Genomic DNA, 16,052 nt, shown 5'->3' on the forward strand with positions numbered 1-16,052 from the left:
AAAATATCTTAGAAAATAAAATCCTAATTAAGCTAGGAGAAACTGCCAGGTACTTGTCCAGCCACGTTTTAGTCTCAGATATCCTCCAAATCTGGCCCATGATAGCTTGTTTTGAAGATCGGAACGTTATAAACACATCTCCAGAAGGCCACAAACTCATCCGAGGTCATCTTAGATTCCAAAAACGCAAGTCAAGCCCTAAACGTCATTATTCCAGCACCGCGCATTGCTCCTCTATTTTATTGCCGGAAAATCATCGCTTGGTAGAAAATTATGAAACTTTGGTATGATCAAGTCAACAGACTCACGAACATCCTTCAATTGGAATCACTCCAAAATTCATCCGTTTGACTATTTTTTGCTTCAGAAGAAGTCGAATGTCCTACATTGAAAATACATAACAAAGTATCAAAGTTCACACAAAATAACCAATAAATTAATACTAAGAATAGGGTAAAATATATAGTATAAAATCGACTCATCACTTAACAATATAATCATATTGACAAGTCATCAAGATTCAAGACTCACAGCAAAAAACATAGGTACAAAAATTCAAAATATTCAAGTATGCAGGAATGGTTAGATAAATGTCAAGATGTGACCAAACGGCCACGATCTCAAACTGTAGTCAGTGTGATCCCTTAACTACCGAAAAAAGTTTTGCCTCCTCTGTGTACACAGTACAGTGGTCATGAACTTGTAGAAGACTGAAGAAAAATTGCCGATTTATCAAATAGACCGAGAATGTGATTTATACCTGTGGTAAGTATGGATAGTTCTTCCTTTAAATGCAGCAATTGTATGCTCTACAAATCCAGACTCATTCAAGGTGTCTGTATGGATGTTAACCTGTCAAGATCAGAATTGGTATTTGAAGATGTTAAACTCGTAAGATCCTACCACTGGAAACAGCCTATGAGACCTAACATGAAATAAAGATCATAATATAGCACCTGGAATCACCGTATACATATCTCCCTCTGAGATTGAAGTTTAATGCTTTATAGTAACAAGAAAAGTGAGACGCTGATGAGTGACGAACTGATGATATATACAAGGAAACAGAGTGTCGGTGAAACGACGGCGTACTTGTGTATTTTGTGGGATTAAAGAGGCGGGTCAACGGCGGCGGTTGACTTGAGAGTAGCAGTGGTGGACTGTTTCACCGTATACATATCTCCCTCTGAGATTGAAGTTTAATGCTTTATAGTAACAAGAAAAGTGAGATGCTGATGAGTGACGAACTGATGATATATATAAGGAAACATAATGTCGGTGAAACGACGGCGTACTTGTGTATTTTGGGGGGATTAAAGAAGACAATGGCTGTCGGAGAGAGTGAGATTGACTGATCACTAAACTAAAGCTAGTAAGTTTCCAAAAAAAAAGAAAAGTAAGGCTAGTAGGGGTGGGGACTTCTGGATTCGCTTTACTTAATACTTTTTAAATGTTAGGAGGAACAACAACAAAGACTCGCAAGTGAGAGAGTGAGGGAAGAATTAGTGGAAATCAAATTCGTATCAGAGTGCATAAGGGAAGTGTTATTGGCATTCTAAAAATCTTATTTTACACTTGTATTTTTCTTTCCAAATATATAAAGTTTGGAGTGTAGAATGAGATTTTTGGAATGCCAATAACAATTTCCAATGCATAATTATTATTATTTTCAGCTATTACACAGCATTAATAATAACGTTAACTTAATCACAAAGGGCAAAAATTACGTAAGACGTGTGAACACAACACACATGCAAAACTATGTTTCAAATTTTGAGTTGGTAGTTGCAAGGAAAAAGTAGATTTTTTTTGCTAAAATGATTGTCATAATTCATCACTTTAATTTTTAAGATTTAAAATTGATAGAAATGGTTCTTGAGTTTTTTCCACCGTCAATCATTTTGGTCATTTTGTAAAAAAAAAAATTTGTTAAATAAAAATCAAAATGACACAAATAATCTCAATTTAATAAACAATGAATCAAAATAATTTAAAATAATTAAGAATCTTTTTGTCAAAATGATTTGAAAGAAATCTCTCCTAGATAGGAATCCATTCCATACCACTCTTCAGCCTTCGCACTAAAATTTGTAAAGTTTGCCGAACTTTTTTAAAATAGTAAATGCCTAATTTTCCAACGTCATGAAACTTGAAAACAATTGTATTATTGGGGTGATACGGAATTTTAAAAATTTATTAGCTTCTCCTTCAGATATATAATGTTGGATACATATGTATATTAGGCGAGACTCGGTACATATTGATCAATATGGACTTGTCATGACATGAGTGCAGATACAATAAAAGTGTAAAGCATTTCAGGAAAAAACTAGAAGAGATTAATTTTTTATTCTGTCGAACATAAACTTTATTGACAGAAGAAGACAATACAAGAGATAAACATAAAAACAAGCTGAAAGCAGGCTAAGAGGACATAGAAGTCCAAGCAAAGCACATGATGACTGAATTAGACTCATTTTGTTGGCGGAAGTCATCACTGCCACAACTACCAAACACCTCACCATTCCATTGGTCAGGCCGGCTGATTCGTCATCGGTGCCAACAAGAAACAAATGCCCCAAAAACAAAGATACAAAGTAGCCCCAGATGAAAAACAAACCAAATCACTAACTTCACAACATCAAAATCCACAAACAATACATAAAATTGCTTCAAAAACACTCAGCCAACAAAACGAACAAACAACACCAGCAACCATGTCAACCACCCGAGGACCAACAAACGAAGAATTTTGATACTAACAAAACAAGTAGACAAAACACCATCAGAACCGTAGAAAGAAGCGGTATAGACCCAAACAACCAAAGTGATTTTGCATACCTTCCTCTAACTGAATGACGACTCGCTCTCAAGGCGGGTAGCAAACATAGTGGTCAAATAAGGCTTCTCATTCGAAAGCAAGCATCTAATAGGAGTATTAACGGTGGGAGTGGAGGATAGAGGAGAACAATTGTGTGAGACACAAAGGATGGGAGGATAGAGGGGAAACAGTTGTGTGAGGGTAACATTATTTGTGACACATAACACATACATAGTGAAATTAATTTCCACAGCTCAGCAGGACCCGACCGGCTGGAGAAACATAAGAGAGCAACTCGCTATCACATTCAAATTTGGCCATGACTCTCTCCTCCAAGCTAACATATGCCTCTATTCCATCACCCTCCTTGGTGTCCATGAAAAGCACTAGGTTCTTGTAGGTCAGTGCCGGTGATCCCACCCACGCAGGTTTACCCCAACCAAAGTCATTTTCATAGAGAGGAAACCTACAATAGCTACTGAAGCTAAGTACCGCAACCATGTCTCCTCTCTTGAAATTATCAGCAGCTTTCTTCATCAAACCCAAGTGCTTCTCACCCTGCCTTTGTAATTGCTTCACGTACTCATTGTCAATCTTGCTTATCGCTTCTCGCACCTCCCCAATCACCACCCCATCACATTCTTCCTGCCCGCCATAACTGATTCGCAATGGTGATGTCATGGAAAAACGAAAAAGATTTCCAAAAGAATGTTGAGGCAATGGTGGACTAAACCGCGGACGCAGGTTCACTGCATGGATCACCATGTACAACTTATTCACGGTACAATCCTTTGTAGCCGCCACATATCGACTCCATATGAAAGCGGATAAGGTCTCAACACGCGTGGGGTGTTTTAGTTGGAGGCTTTTCATATCTTTTTCATATTTTGCTTGGAGGGTCTCTATTTTAGAGGCATTGAACACGAACCTCTTTGTCACTCTATCTTTTGTGATTCCAACGCCTCCATCGAATCCAGTATTTAACTCCTTTGGTGGGAAGAGTGTGGCTGACAAAAATTGTGGAGGGTCTATGTTGGCTTGTTCCCCACGGGCGATGGCTGCCCAAATTTTGCTGAACGTGAAATAGGACAACCCATCAGCAATCTTGTGAGAAATGCATTGGCCAATAGCAAACCCTCCACACCGAAATATGTTGAGCTGGACCCCAAAGGGTAATGGATTGGTAATATCATCAAGTTCAAATGGCATGAACTTGTTAAGTTCACCAGGGTTGGGGTTGCTGAGAACATCAGAGAGAGTGCAATTCAGCACTCGAGCTTCGACGTAGGGGATGCCCTCGTCATTGCAATGTATGAAGCGGTTGTCTTTGATTCGACCGGCTAGCGGGTAGAATAGCGATAGGGCCTCGGATAAGGAGTTCTTAAGGTGGTTGGATATTTCAGTGATGTTGGGATGTATATTGGCATTGTATTCATAGAAGAGGAGCAACGGGTTGTAGACTTGGGGAGCCATTTGATCAAGAAAGGAAAATTGGTAATGGCGAAGGTGGCCAGGAGTTGGAGAAGATGGTTTGATATTCTCATTGGAGATCACTTCAACCTCAACCTTCATCAGCTCGAATGTTTTATTTAGTAGCAAGAAGTTGGAGCTAATTAATGTTGATAACAAAACAATAAGGGTATACATAGCAGCTGGAGCCTGGAGTTGTGCTTCTATGGTGCTCCTCTCATGGAGACTTATATAGAGCTAAAACGTAATTGGCTCATGGATCTGATTATCTCCATGAAACCATCCACTGTTTTGTTTAACTTGGAGATTAATGAATTGCACGAATCACAATCCCACACTCTGCGGAACATGTAACATCGACACGTACGTTTGTTCATTTTATTAAGCATCATTAAAATAATTAATTTAGCCTTTTCTTTTCTTGAATTGAGGATTAGGTTGAATGAGTTTTCCAGTGAGATAATAAGGATAGGATTTTCCGCCGTAGACTATATATGTTGAAGCATATCCATTTTTTTCTTTTTTCTCAATCACTTCATAGGTGTTAAATTAAAAAGCCGACGAGATTCAAATCTATGTCGTGATGCAAATGCAACAATCATTTCCACTATTATTATAGAAGCATTTACGTTTTAAGGAAACAATATAATACATGTATTTCTATCTTTGAGAGATTCTGAGAAGTAAGGGCAAGAGATTCTGAGAGGATTGCTCGATTTTTGAGGGTTGATATGCGGTCCCCAATTATTTGTCTCAATTGTGTCTGTCTGTACTAATTTTACATGTGTCATTCCACTTGATTTAAAGTTAACACCGTTATTAATTATGCATAACTAAATAAAAATGTGTATTCAATTGAGAATTTTAGAGATTTTAATGAATTTAAAAATTCATGAATTTGTATGGAGTTTAACTGATTTGTAAAGATTCTATGTAAAATTTTGATTCAATTTTCTCGAAATCTCATAAAGAGATATGAGATTTGTGAATACTAAAAATACATTACAAAATCTCTCTAATTCGCTTTAATTTCTCAACCTTTTCAAAATTAAATACTACCATTCAAAAGTCCTGTGTCATGTTCAATTTTGTTGACTTGCAATGGCAACGGACAACAATAATACATACCTCTAGAAATTAAATCGATCTAGAAAGAGATTTTGCAAGTCAGTGAAAAGATTGAGGAAGTTGGGGTGGTTCTGTCAAGTGTCAATGCCGAGAGTTGTAGATGCTATATGAGGAGAGTTCTGGATACTGTAATCTTGTAATAATTTTGAAGTTGTAGTCAAGATACTGTAATCTTGTAATCATTTTGAAGTTGTAGTCAAGAAAGTTTGAAGTACTTGATGAAGCTAGAACGTTCTTTCCTTCTTTGCCTTTCATTTACATTGCCTTCACCACACGAATAAATTATTAAGATCTATAAGTTCGTATGTTCTAGCTTCATCGGAGTACTCAATTATTCTGAATCACATTATTACTAATATATTATAAGGTTAAACTTACATCTCTTTTTTAGTGTAGATAATATTATTTGTTTTTAAAAAAAAAACATTGGACAACTAATTTAATCATATTATTATTCGCGTGCGAAATATCTTTTTTATAACCGATATTACACACCTCTTAAGATATTTTGAACGTGTTTAAAAATAGAGAAAAAAATATTTAATGAACAGCTGATTGAATTACATTATTGCTAGCCTATTGTAAGGTACTAGTTTAAAAATAAAATAAAAAAACTGTACAAAAAATTAATTATTAAAAAACACTGTTAAAATGATGAAAATACCCATGCATTATATGATGTATTATATTAGGCTACTTTTGAAGTTTTTTGTTTGAGGGACATTTTTGTCCAAATATTTTTGTTGAAGCTTGTGACACCAAAAAACATTATTCATTTTATGGTTGACTTTATATATAGATGTTGTAAAATTGATGGATTAATGAATGCCTACTCAAAAAAAACAAGACTTAGGAATAGTGTTTGATACTTTCAAAAGTACCATCATTATTTTGTGGATGGTTGTAGTTACGAGTCTCTCTATAAATAGAGCACTCCGTCTGTTATCAAATGCACTGTGGAAGAAAGCAAGAGAAATAAGATTAGTATCCCTCCCTCTCTTTATCTACCATCATTTTTGTGTTATAGCTTGTTGATGCACAAAACCGGAGGTCTTGGAACAACGTAAATCCGACCGTGAATCTGTATAAAATGTAAATGACACAAGAGTTATCGTGGTTCACCCCAAGATTTGGGCTACGTCCACACTGATTGTATTGTATTTATCTGAGGGAGAGAGAGCTCTGAGAGTGAGAGCTTGGAGAGGGGTGAGGAACCTTATGAATTGGCCTCCGAGAGTGAGAGTGAGGCCTCCCCTAATTGTGAGGGTGAGGGGACCTTTTATAGAATAAGGACTCCTCACTTATTACATATTTGTCCCTTCCTTTATTCTATAATTACATTTAAGTCCCCCGAGTATTTATACGAGGTCTAAATACGAGGCCCTAAATATGGTATAAACAGTAGTCCCCCAAGTCTTCAGTCAAGAGAGTCTTTTGGCTGGAGACTTGAAATTCAGTCCATGTGTGGGCCGAAGTAACTAAATGTCGTCTAGAACTGATGCTCGATATGAGGCGGTGCCCAATCTGAAATGATGCTCAACTAGAAGTAGCATATGTTGTGAGGCCGCTCTGCTTGTGGCTTATGTTGGCTTGGTTGGCTCGGCTTGTGGCGTTTGAAGGTGAGGGAGTCCCTTTTATAGAATAAGGGCTCGCTCCTCAATACATAAATGATGGGCTAAAGTTGATGCTCACGGCGAGACGGTTGCTCAGCAGGCGGCGATGCTCTCTAATGATGGTGAGGGAGTCTTTTTTATAAACTAAAGGCTCGCTCATCAATACATAAATTTAGGAGTGATGCTCGCGGCGAAGTGGTTGCTCAGCTGGCGACGTTGCTTCTCTAATGATGGTGAGGGAGTCCCTTTTATAGAATAAGGGCTCGCTCCTCAGTACATGAATAATGGGTGCTCTCTAATGAAAGTGAGGGAGTCCCTTTTATAAAATAAGGGCTCGCTCCTTAATACATAAATAATGGGCTAAGTCCCCCAAGTATTTTTCATGAGGCCTAGTTGAGGCCCAATATATGGTACATAATGTAGTCCCCCAAGTCTTCGGTCAATAGAGTCTGTTGGCTGGAGACTTCAAATTGAATCCATGTATGGGTCGAAGTGGCAGTTGTTCGGATGCGGTATTTGTATACCCTGCACTGAAGCTTTGTAGGTGAAGCTTTGCAAGTGAAGCTTTGAAGCTAGAGCTCTGTAAATGATGCTTTCGAAACTGGAGCTTTTGTAAATGAAGCTCTTGAAGCTAGAGCTTTGTAAATGAAGCTTCTGAAGCTGATTGACATGAGTGATGCTCATGAATGTTTATGTTGATTGACATGAGTGATGCTCATGGATGTTGTCATGAGTGATGCTCATGAATGTTAACATGAGTGATGCTCATGAATGTTGACATGAATGATGGTCATGAATGTTTATGTATGATTATCATGAGTGATGCTCATGAATGTTTATGTATGAATGACATGAGTAATGCTCATGTATAATTTGGAGTACTTGGCGTACTTTTGATCACCTGGTTGGAGATAATAGTGGCAGGTTGCCGAATAATTGTTGAGTACTGGGCGTACTTTTGATCGCCTGGTTGGAGCTATTTTGGGCTTATGGGCCTTCGCTCTCCACACAACATTCCAGCCCATTTATTTTGGGCTTTGCCTTTTTTTTTTTTAACCCTCTGATAGGGTTTATACAGATGTTTCCAGAAATAAGAAAAATAAATTACATCATTCTGGTGGGGTGTTTATTCCTTGCTTTTGCAGTGTCCCAGTGTGTTTCCCTTTGCTTTCTCTTTTCACTTTCTTTTTCTTTTTCTGCGTAGGCGCAGTGTATTTTGATCTAAATCTGCCAATAGCATTGCTTTTGTCAGTGCTTTTGCTTTTCTTCTTTGTGAGCACATGACCCCTCCATGACTGCACCACTTTTTTCTTTTTCTTTTGCATTGTCTCCCATGTGCTCTCGAGGAGGGCCTCCATTTTCTTTTTCTTTTTCTTTTGCACCTCTGTCTCTTTCCACCTCCATTTCTGCTTAGCCCTATCTCTTCAACCCGCCAATCGATCCAACATCCTGCTCCAAATCCGAGAATGGTTACTGCCTGCCCGGGCCCTCGTTGCCGTCTCCTGCGTACTTTCTGTGCTCGGCTGAAGAGGGAAGTCCCCACTCAAGGGCTTCACACCTAGCGTCGAGAGGGAGATTGCAAACGAGCAAATCGAAAGGGGCGAGAGAACTACGGTCTCTGTGAGACCTACTGTCACAGTGTCGATCACGCGGCTCGTCGTCGTATCGCTTGCGTCCGGAGACGGAGTCCGACTGCGCCGACGAGGGCTGTAGCTTCTGCTTCGCTTTTTGTACCTGGCCATTATCACGTGTACGTCGAAGCTTCGACCATGTCTGCAAGATTGAGTGCTTCGTGTTCAGTTTCTATGTTGAGGCAGTCCAGAAGGTGGTCTGGAGAGAACTTGTTTGAGGCGGAGAGCATGACGAGGAAAGCCAGAAGCCACCGCTTCTGCGCCGTGACCCGCCCGACCGAGAACTTGTCAGGCTTGAGTACACGTCCTCATTTGGCTGTACACCTGCACCTTCGAGGGCTTGGATCTGCGGGTTTGGAGATGAGAGCAAAAGAAAAAGGTGTCGTCTTTGGGCCCCACCAGTCTCGCGATTTGCATCAGTAGGTCTGTCGTTGACGCGGTGGTTGGGGTTGGTGAGGATGACGGTGGAGAGCCAGGATCTGAAATTCCAGAAATTGGAAATTGCAATCGGATTCGGAGGCATGCAGATGGACGGATAGGCAAATTGATGGCAAAGAAAGCTCAATCGTTGAATATAATTTGGTTGAATGAATGGTAGGTAAATTGATAGCCCAGTCTTCGTCGACCAGGGAGAGTTAGAGAGAACAGAGGATGGAGAAAGGTTTGATCCCCTGGGTTTCCTGAAAACCCAAAACCCAAAAAGCAACGCCCTTTTTCTTCCCTGTGGGCTTGTGAGGAGTGTTTAAGATTTTGATTTTTTCTGTCTTTGGGTTTTTGTGATTTTGCAGATTCAAGGTGGAGATGAAAAAAAATGAAAGAACCGACATAGTTTTTCGTGTCGCTTCCCACAGACGGCGCCAAATGTTGATGCACAAAACCGGAGGTCTTGGAACAACGTAAATCCGACCGTGAATCTGTATAAAATGTAAATGACACAAGAGTTATCGTGGTTCACCCCAAGATTTGGGCTACGTCCACACTGATTGTATTGTATTTATCTGAGGGAGAGAGAGCTCTGAGAGTGAGAGCTTGGAGAGGGGTGAGGAACCTTGTGAATTGGCCTCCGAGAGTGAGAGTGAGGCCTCCCCTAATTGTGAGGGTGAGGGGACCTTTTATAGAATAAGGACTCCTCACTTATTACATATTTGTCCCTTCCTTTATTCTATAATTACATTTAAGTCCCCCGAGTATTTATACGAGGTCTAAATACGAGGCCCTAAATATGGTATAAACATAGCTACTAAAGTTATAGTGTGATATTTTACACACGCTTTGCTCCTATCCTTAGAAAGATTATCTCTTTAACTTTTGCCTATTTATAACAAGTTATCAGCACAACTCTCTAATCTTAAATAGTTTCCATCTACCTTCACCGAAAGAAAGAAAAAAAAATGTTTCCTCTAAGGATTTTACTGTTCATCTTCTTCCTCTGTCTTAACTACTGGACATACCCTCGCGAAGAACTGTTTGCACCATGCCTACTTTTAGTTCTCAACCTAACAGTTACATATATCTTTGATTTCTTGTTTGGTGTAGCTATTGATTATTAACCCAGTGTTTATTTATATTTAACTGCAATCCAAGATAGTGTGGTACAATCGCCCATCTTGAACTGCAAATTTAATTTTCATTACGATCAAAGATGGTGCGGTACAATTGCCCATCTTGAGCTGCAGATCTAATTTTACTGCAAATTTTAGGTGAAGCGGTAGTATAATCGTCCACCCTACCCTGCATATTTAAATTTTCTTGCTGTTTAATTTCATTGCAATTTTAGGTGGTGCGGTATAATCGCTCACCCTGCTGTGCGTATTTAAATTTTCCTGCTGTTTAAGTGGTACAGAATAATCGCTCATCCTATGCTTGTTTCGATGAGAATGATGCGGTATAATCGCCCTTCTTATTAATCATGAAAATCTCGAGCCTGAAGTTTCGAGTGCTTATCATTTTTTGCCTGAATATCAAAATGAAAAATTTGTAAAAGCTAGAAGTTCTAACACTATATTCCTCAAAGAATACATATTATTACAAGTTCTTACACATCTCATTTTTCTTTTAGATAAGAAAATGGCGAACTTGACAAAGCTTAATTTTGCTGCCCTGGACATTACTGGGAAGAATTACCTTACTTGGGTACTGGATACCAAGATCCATCTGCAAGCAGGAAATCTTAGAGATACCATTAGGGAAGAGAACATCTCATCCTCTCAAAATCGGCCGAATGCCATGATCTTTATTCGTCGTCATCTTGATGAGGGACTAAAGAGCGAATACTTAACGATTGAAGATTCGTTAGCTCTCTAGAAGGCTTTGAGAAACAGATACAATCACCAGACAACGGTAATTCTTCCAAGAACTCGCTATGAGTTGACTCACCTAAAGATCCAGGATTTCAAGTCAGTGGCTGAGTACAATTATGCGTTGTTCAGAATTACCTCTCAGATGAAGTTCTGTGAGGATACCATTACTGAAGAAGATATGCTGGAAAAGACTTTCAGCACATTTCATGCCTCTAACGTGCTCCTGCAGCAGCAGTATAGAGCGCGAGGCTTCACTGAATACAACCAACTGATATATGTGTTCTTGGTAGTTGAACAAAACAATGAGCTACTGATAAAAATCATCAATCCTAACCTACTGGATTTGCACCATTCCTAGAAGTGAATGATGTTTCCCTCAAAGTGAACGCCACATCTTCTGGTGGCGATAATCATAAACGAGGACGTGGCCACAAGCGAGGTCGGTAGAACAGGAAAGGCAAGAACCATGGTGTTCAGTCTCATAATCAGGTTCCAAGGCAAAATTCAAGCCCGAGCTTTAAAAATGGAAATCACCACAAAGGCAAAGCTCATATGAACAAGGTTTTTAGAAACTCTGATGGAGCATGCCATAGGTGTGGTGGCGATTGACACTGGGTGCGTACCTGTCGTACCCCAAAACATTTGGTGGATTTATATCAAGCCTCCCTCAAGGAGAAGGGTGTCGAGCCTAATTTCCTCGACCAGGCTAAACTAATGGATATACCTGATCCAATGTGCGACTTATCAGGAAAGTTGAACATAACCCACCTAGATGTCTCAGACTTCATTGTGGAAAGGGGGAATGAAGTGTATCGGTCTGACTGAATCATTTATGCTTGATGTACTTTTATTATTTTGAACTTGTAGTTTAAAACTAGCATTTCAATTCAATAAAAGTGGCATTTAAATTTCCTGTTATAAGTTATTTTTAACTATGATCCCCTTTACTCAAAAAGCATGGATAAAAACTATGGTTATTCTCTAAACATGAGAAATGGCAGAGATATTTGTCTTGCAGACAGCTCAACCACACATACAATACTTCGTGATTGAAAGTTGTTGATGCACAGAATCAGCGAGGACTTTGGTTTAACAGAAAGTGTCAGGTTTGTGACCTTTGCTTGGTTGCTTCGATCACTAGTGAAGATAAGTACGTAAATGAATAGGGACAGGGAAGCAAACACAAGATGTACGTGGTTCACCCAAATCGGCTACGTCCACGGAGTAGAGGAGTTCTCATTAATTGTGAAGGGTTTACACAAATACATAGGTTCAAGCTCTCATTTTGTGAGTTCTAGTGAATAGTTTAGTACAAAATGACATTAGAGATTATTGTGGGAGAATGATCCCTATTTATAGAAGAGAGTTTCTAGTTTTGTTCTAACATTGACACGTGTCGTGTTGTGATTGGCTTCTGATGTTGACGCGTGTCGAGCTGTGATTGGCTTTTGATGTCGACACGTGTCGCATTGTGATTGGCCTCCTGGTTGAAGGGAAGCTCTTCTAGGTCCTTGACGGTATAACGTTGACCGGTGCTCAGTAGTTTCGGGATTGGTCAAGTATGGTACAAACAAAAGTATTTCTTAAGCTTGATGCTTACAAGAGTAAGGGTAACAACAATATCAGGCCAATCAAATGTAATTGAAGGCTCAGGGAAAGCCCAAATTATGTTACCAAATGGAACAATATTGTCCATACAAAATGCATTGTATGATACTCGATCTACTCAAAATTTGTTGAGTTTCAAAGACATACGTTTAAATGGATACCACATTGAAACAAAAAGTGCAGAAAATGTGGAGTATCTATGCGTTACCTCCAATGATACCCAGAAACGTGTATTGGAGAAGTTGCGTGGTTTGTCGAGTGGATTGTATTATACATACATAAGGACAATTGAATCACATACTGTTATGAACCAGAAGTTCATTGATTCAAAAGATTACATGCTTTGGCATGACCATTTGGGTCATCTAGGATCCACCATGATGCGTAGGATCATTACCAACTCTAATGGTCATCTATTATTGAGCAGAGACATTGTTATCTCAAATGATAACCCTTACAAGGCTTGTTCTTAAGGGAAATTGGTAATCAGACCATCACAACCAAAGTTTGATGCTAAATCCCCATCGTTTTTGCAAAGAATTCAAGGGGATATTTATGAGCTTATTCAACCATCATGTGGACCATTTCGATATTTTATGGTTTTGGTTGATGCATCTATCAGATGGTCACATGTTTGTCTCTTGTCTACTCGAAATGTAGCTTTTGTGAGACTTCTTGCTCAGATAATTAAGTTACGAGCACAGTTCCCAGATTACCCCGTTAAGTCAATCTGATTGGATAACGTTGGTGAATTTACATCTTAAACCTTTGATGATTACTGCATGACATTGGTCATTGATGTTGAACACCATGTTCCTCATGTCTATACTCAAAATGGTTTAGCAAAAGCATTGATCAAGCGGCTTCAGTTAATAGCTTGCACTCTGCTCATGAAAACAAAATTGTCAGTTTCTGCATGTGGACATGCCATCTTACATGTTGCATCATTGATTTGATTGAGACCTATAGCCAACCACTAATACTCATCAGTACAACTCATGTTTGGGCATCAGCCAAACATTTCACATTTACGAGTTTTTGGTTGTGCTGTTTATGTGCCTATTGTACAGCCGCAACGCACTAAAATGGGACATCGGCGTAGGTTGGGAATTTATGTAGGTTTTGATTCACCATCTATCATTAGATATTTGGAACCTCTGACATGTGATATATTTACAGCTCGTTTTGTTGATTATCACTTTAATGAGACAGTATTCCCGTCATTAAGGGGAGAAAAGACCGTTCCAGAAGAACGGCAAAAGCTGACATGGGTTGTACCCACCTTGTTTCATTTTGATCCACGTAGCACTCAATGTGAAAATGAAGTGAAAATGATCGTTCATCTTCAAAATATTACCAATCAAATGCCAGATGCATTTAATGATGCTATAAAAGTGACAAAATCACATATACCAGCTGCACATGCACCTGCAAGAATTGATGTCCCTGTTGGACAAAATAAAGTGGCAGCGAATGATTCATCTGGTGCACACCTAAAGCGTGGTAGACCCCAGGTTCAAAAGATTCAGCCTCTCAAAAGAGAAAGACAAAGGCACAACTGAATCCAAATGAAATCATTAAGGAAGAGAGAATGAATGACAAATCCACAATTCATGATTCTGGACTTCCAGAAAAAGAAAATGTCCTTGATGAGACACATGTCCCTGAAGAGACAATAGTACATGAAAGCAAAGAAATCTCTATAAATTATGCATGTACAAATAAATTGTGGGATCGGAATGAAATAATCATCGATGATATGTTCGCATTCGCAGTAGACATTGAAATCATATTAAGTGATGATATTGAGCCCCGCTCTGTTGATGAATGTAAACAGAGACAAGATTGGCCTAAGTGGAAAGATGCAATTCAGGCAAAATTAAATTCCTTGGAAAGGCGAAATGTTTTTGGACCGGTAGTCCAAACTCCACCTGATGTAAATCCTATGGGTTACAAATGGGTATTCACAAGAAAACGCAATGAGAAAAATGAGATTGTAAGATACAAAGCACGACTCATTGCAAAAGGCTTTTCACAAAGACCTGAAATTGATTATGAGGAGACATATTCTCCTGTAATGGACGCAATTACGTTCCGTTACTTAATAAGTTTAGTGGTTTCAGAAAAACTTGACATGCGACTTATGGATGTCATCACTGCATATCTATATGGAGAATTAGATACTGACATATACATGAAGGTCCCAGAATGACTTAAGTTACCTGAAACAACTAACAAACCACGAGGTATGCTCTCGATCAAATTAAGACGATCATTGTATGGGCTGAAACAATCTGGACGAATATGGTATAATCATCTCAGTGAATATTTGATCAAAGAAAGATATATCAACAATGTCATTTGCCCTTGTGTGTTCAATAAGAAATCCAATTCTGGATTTGCTATAGTGGCAGTATATGTTGATGATATGAATCTAGTTGGAACTCCTGAAGAGCTCAATAAAACTGTTGAATATCTGAAAAGCGAATTTGAAATGAAAGACCTCGGGAAAACAAAATATTGTCTCGGCCTGCAGATCGAGATTGTGCTAATGGAATTTTGGTCCACCAATCAACTTACATTGAAAAAATCCTGAAGCGTTTTGGCATGGACAAGATTTATCCACTCAGCACACCAATGGTCGTTCGTTCTTTGGACATTAAGAAAGATCCATTATGTCCAAAAGAAGATGATAAAATGGTCATTGGTCTAGAAGTACCATATCTGAGTGCAATAGGTACTTTATTGTATTTAGCACAATGTACTAGACCAGATATAGTTTTTCCAGTTAACTTGTTAGCAAGGTATAGCTCTGCTCCAACAATTCGTTATTAGAAATGAGTCAAAGATGTTTTGCGATACCTTTGTGGGACAACAGACATGGGTCTCTTCTACTCAGAGAAATCCACAAATGACCAGATCCTTACCGAATATGCAGATGTTGGTTTCCTCTCTAATCTACACAAAGCCCGCTCACAAACTTAATATGTGTTCAAGAATGGAGATACAGCAATCTCATGGCGCTCAACAAAGCAAACATTAGTTGCTACATCTTCAAATCACTCAAAAATACTTGCTTTACATGACGCAAGTCGTGAATGTTCTTAGTTAAGATCAATGATCCATCATATCCGGAATTCATGTGGTCTACCTTCGAAGACAAACAATCCAATTGTCACCCATGAAGATAATGCAGCTTGTGTTGCCCAAATGAAGGAAGGATTCATTAAGGGCAATAAGACTAAACACATATCTCCAAAGTTTTTCAGTGCACATGAGCTTCAGAAGGCTAAAGTTATTGAAGTCAGACAAATATGTTCCAATGAAAATCTGGCAAACCTGTTCACCAAGTCTCTACCAAAGTGCACGTTTCAGAAGTTAGTGCAGAGTATCGGATTACGTCGACTTACCAATCAGCTAAATTTGAAGAATGCGAAATCAAGAGGAGATAAATATCAAGGGGAGCATCCATGATACATGC

The 16,052-nt window shown here is 38.9% G+C and overlaps 1 protein-coding gene across 1 annotated transcript; it reads right to left on the reverse strand.

The window, feature by feature from the left end:
- Positions 1-2,330: 2,330 nt before the first annotated feature.
- LOC126596718 (stemmadenine O-acetyltransferase-like) lies at positions 2,331-4,548 on the reverse strand. The gene has a single exon (XM_050263395.1). The coding sequence runs from the start codon at positions 4,466-4,468 to the stop codon at positions 3,062-3,064; it is 1,407 nt and encodes a 468-aa protein (XP_050119352.1). The 5' UTR covers positions 4,469-4,548; the 3' UTR covers positions 2,331-3,061.
- Between the last annotated feature and the right edge of the window lie 11,504 nt (positions 4,549-16,052).

Source organism: Malus sylvestris, chromosome 13 (genome assembly GCF_916048215.2).
Source record: "Malus sylvestris chromosome 13, drMalSylv7.2, whole genome shotgun sequence".
NCBI classification, from domain to species: domain Eukaryota; kingdom Viridiplantae; phylum Streptophyta; class Magnoliopsida; order Rosales; family Rosaceae; genus Malus; species Malus sylvestris.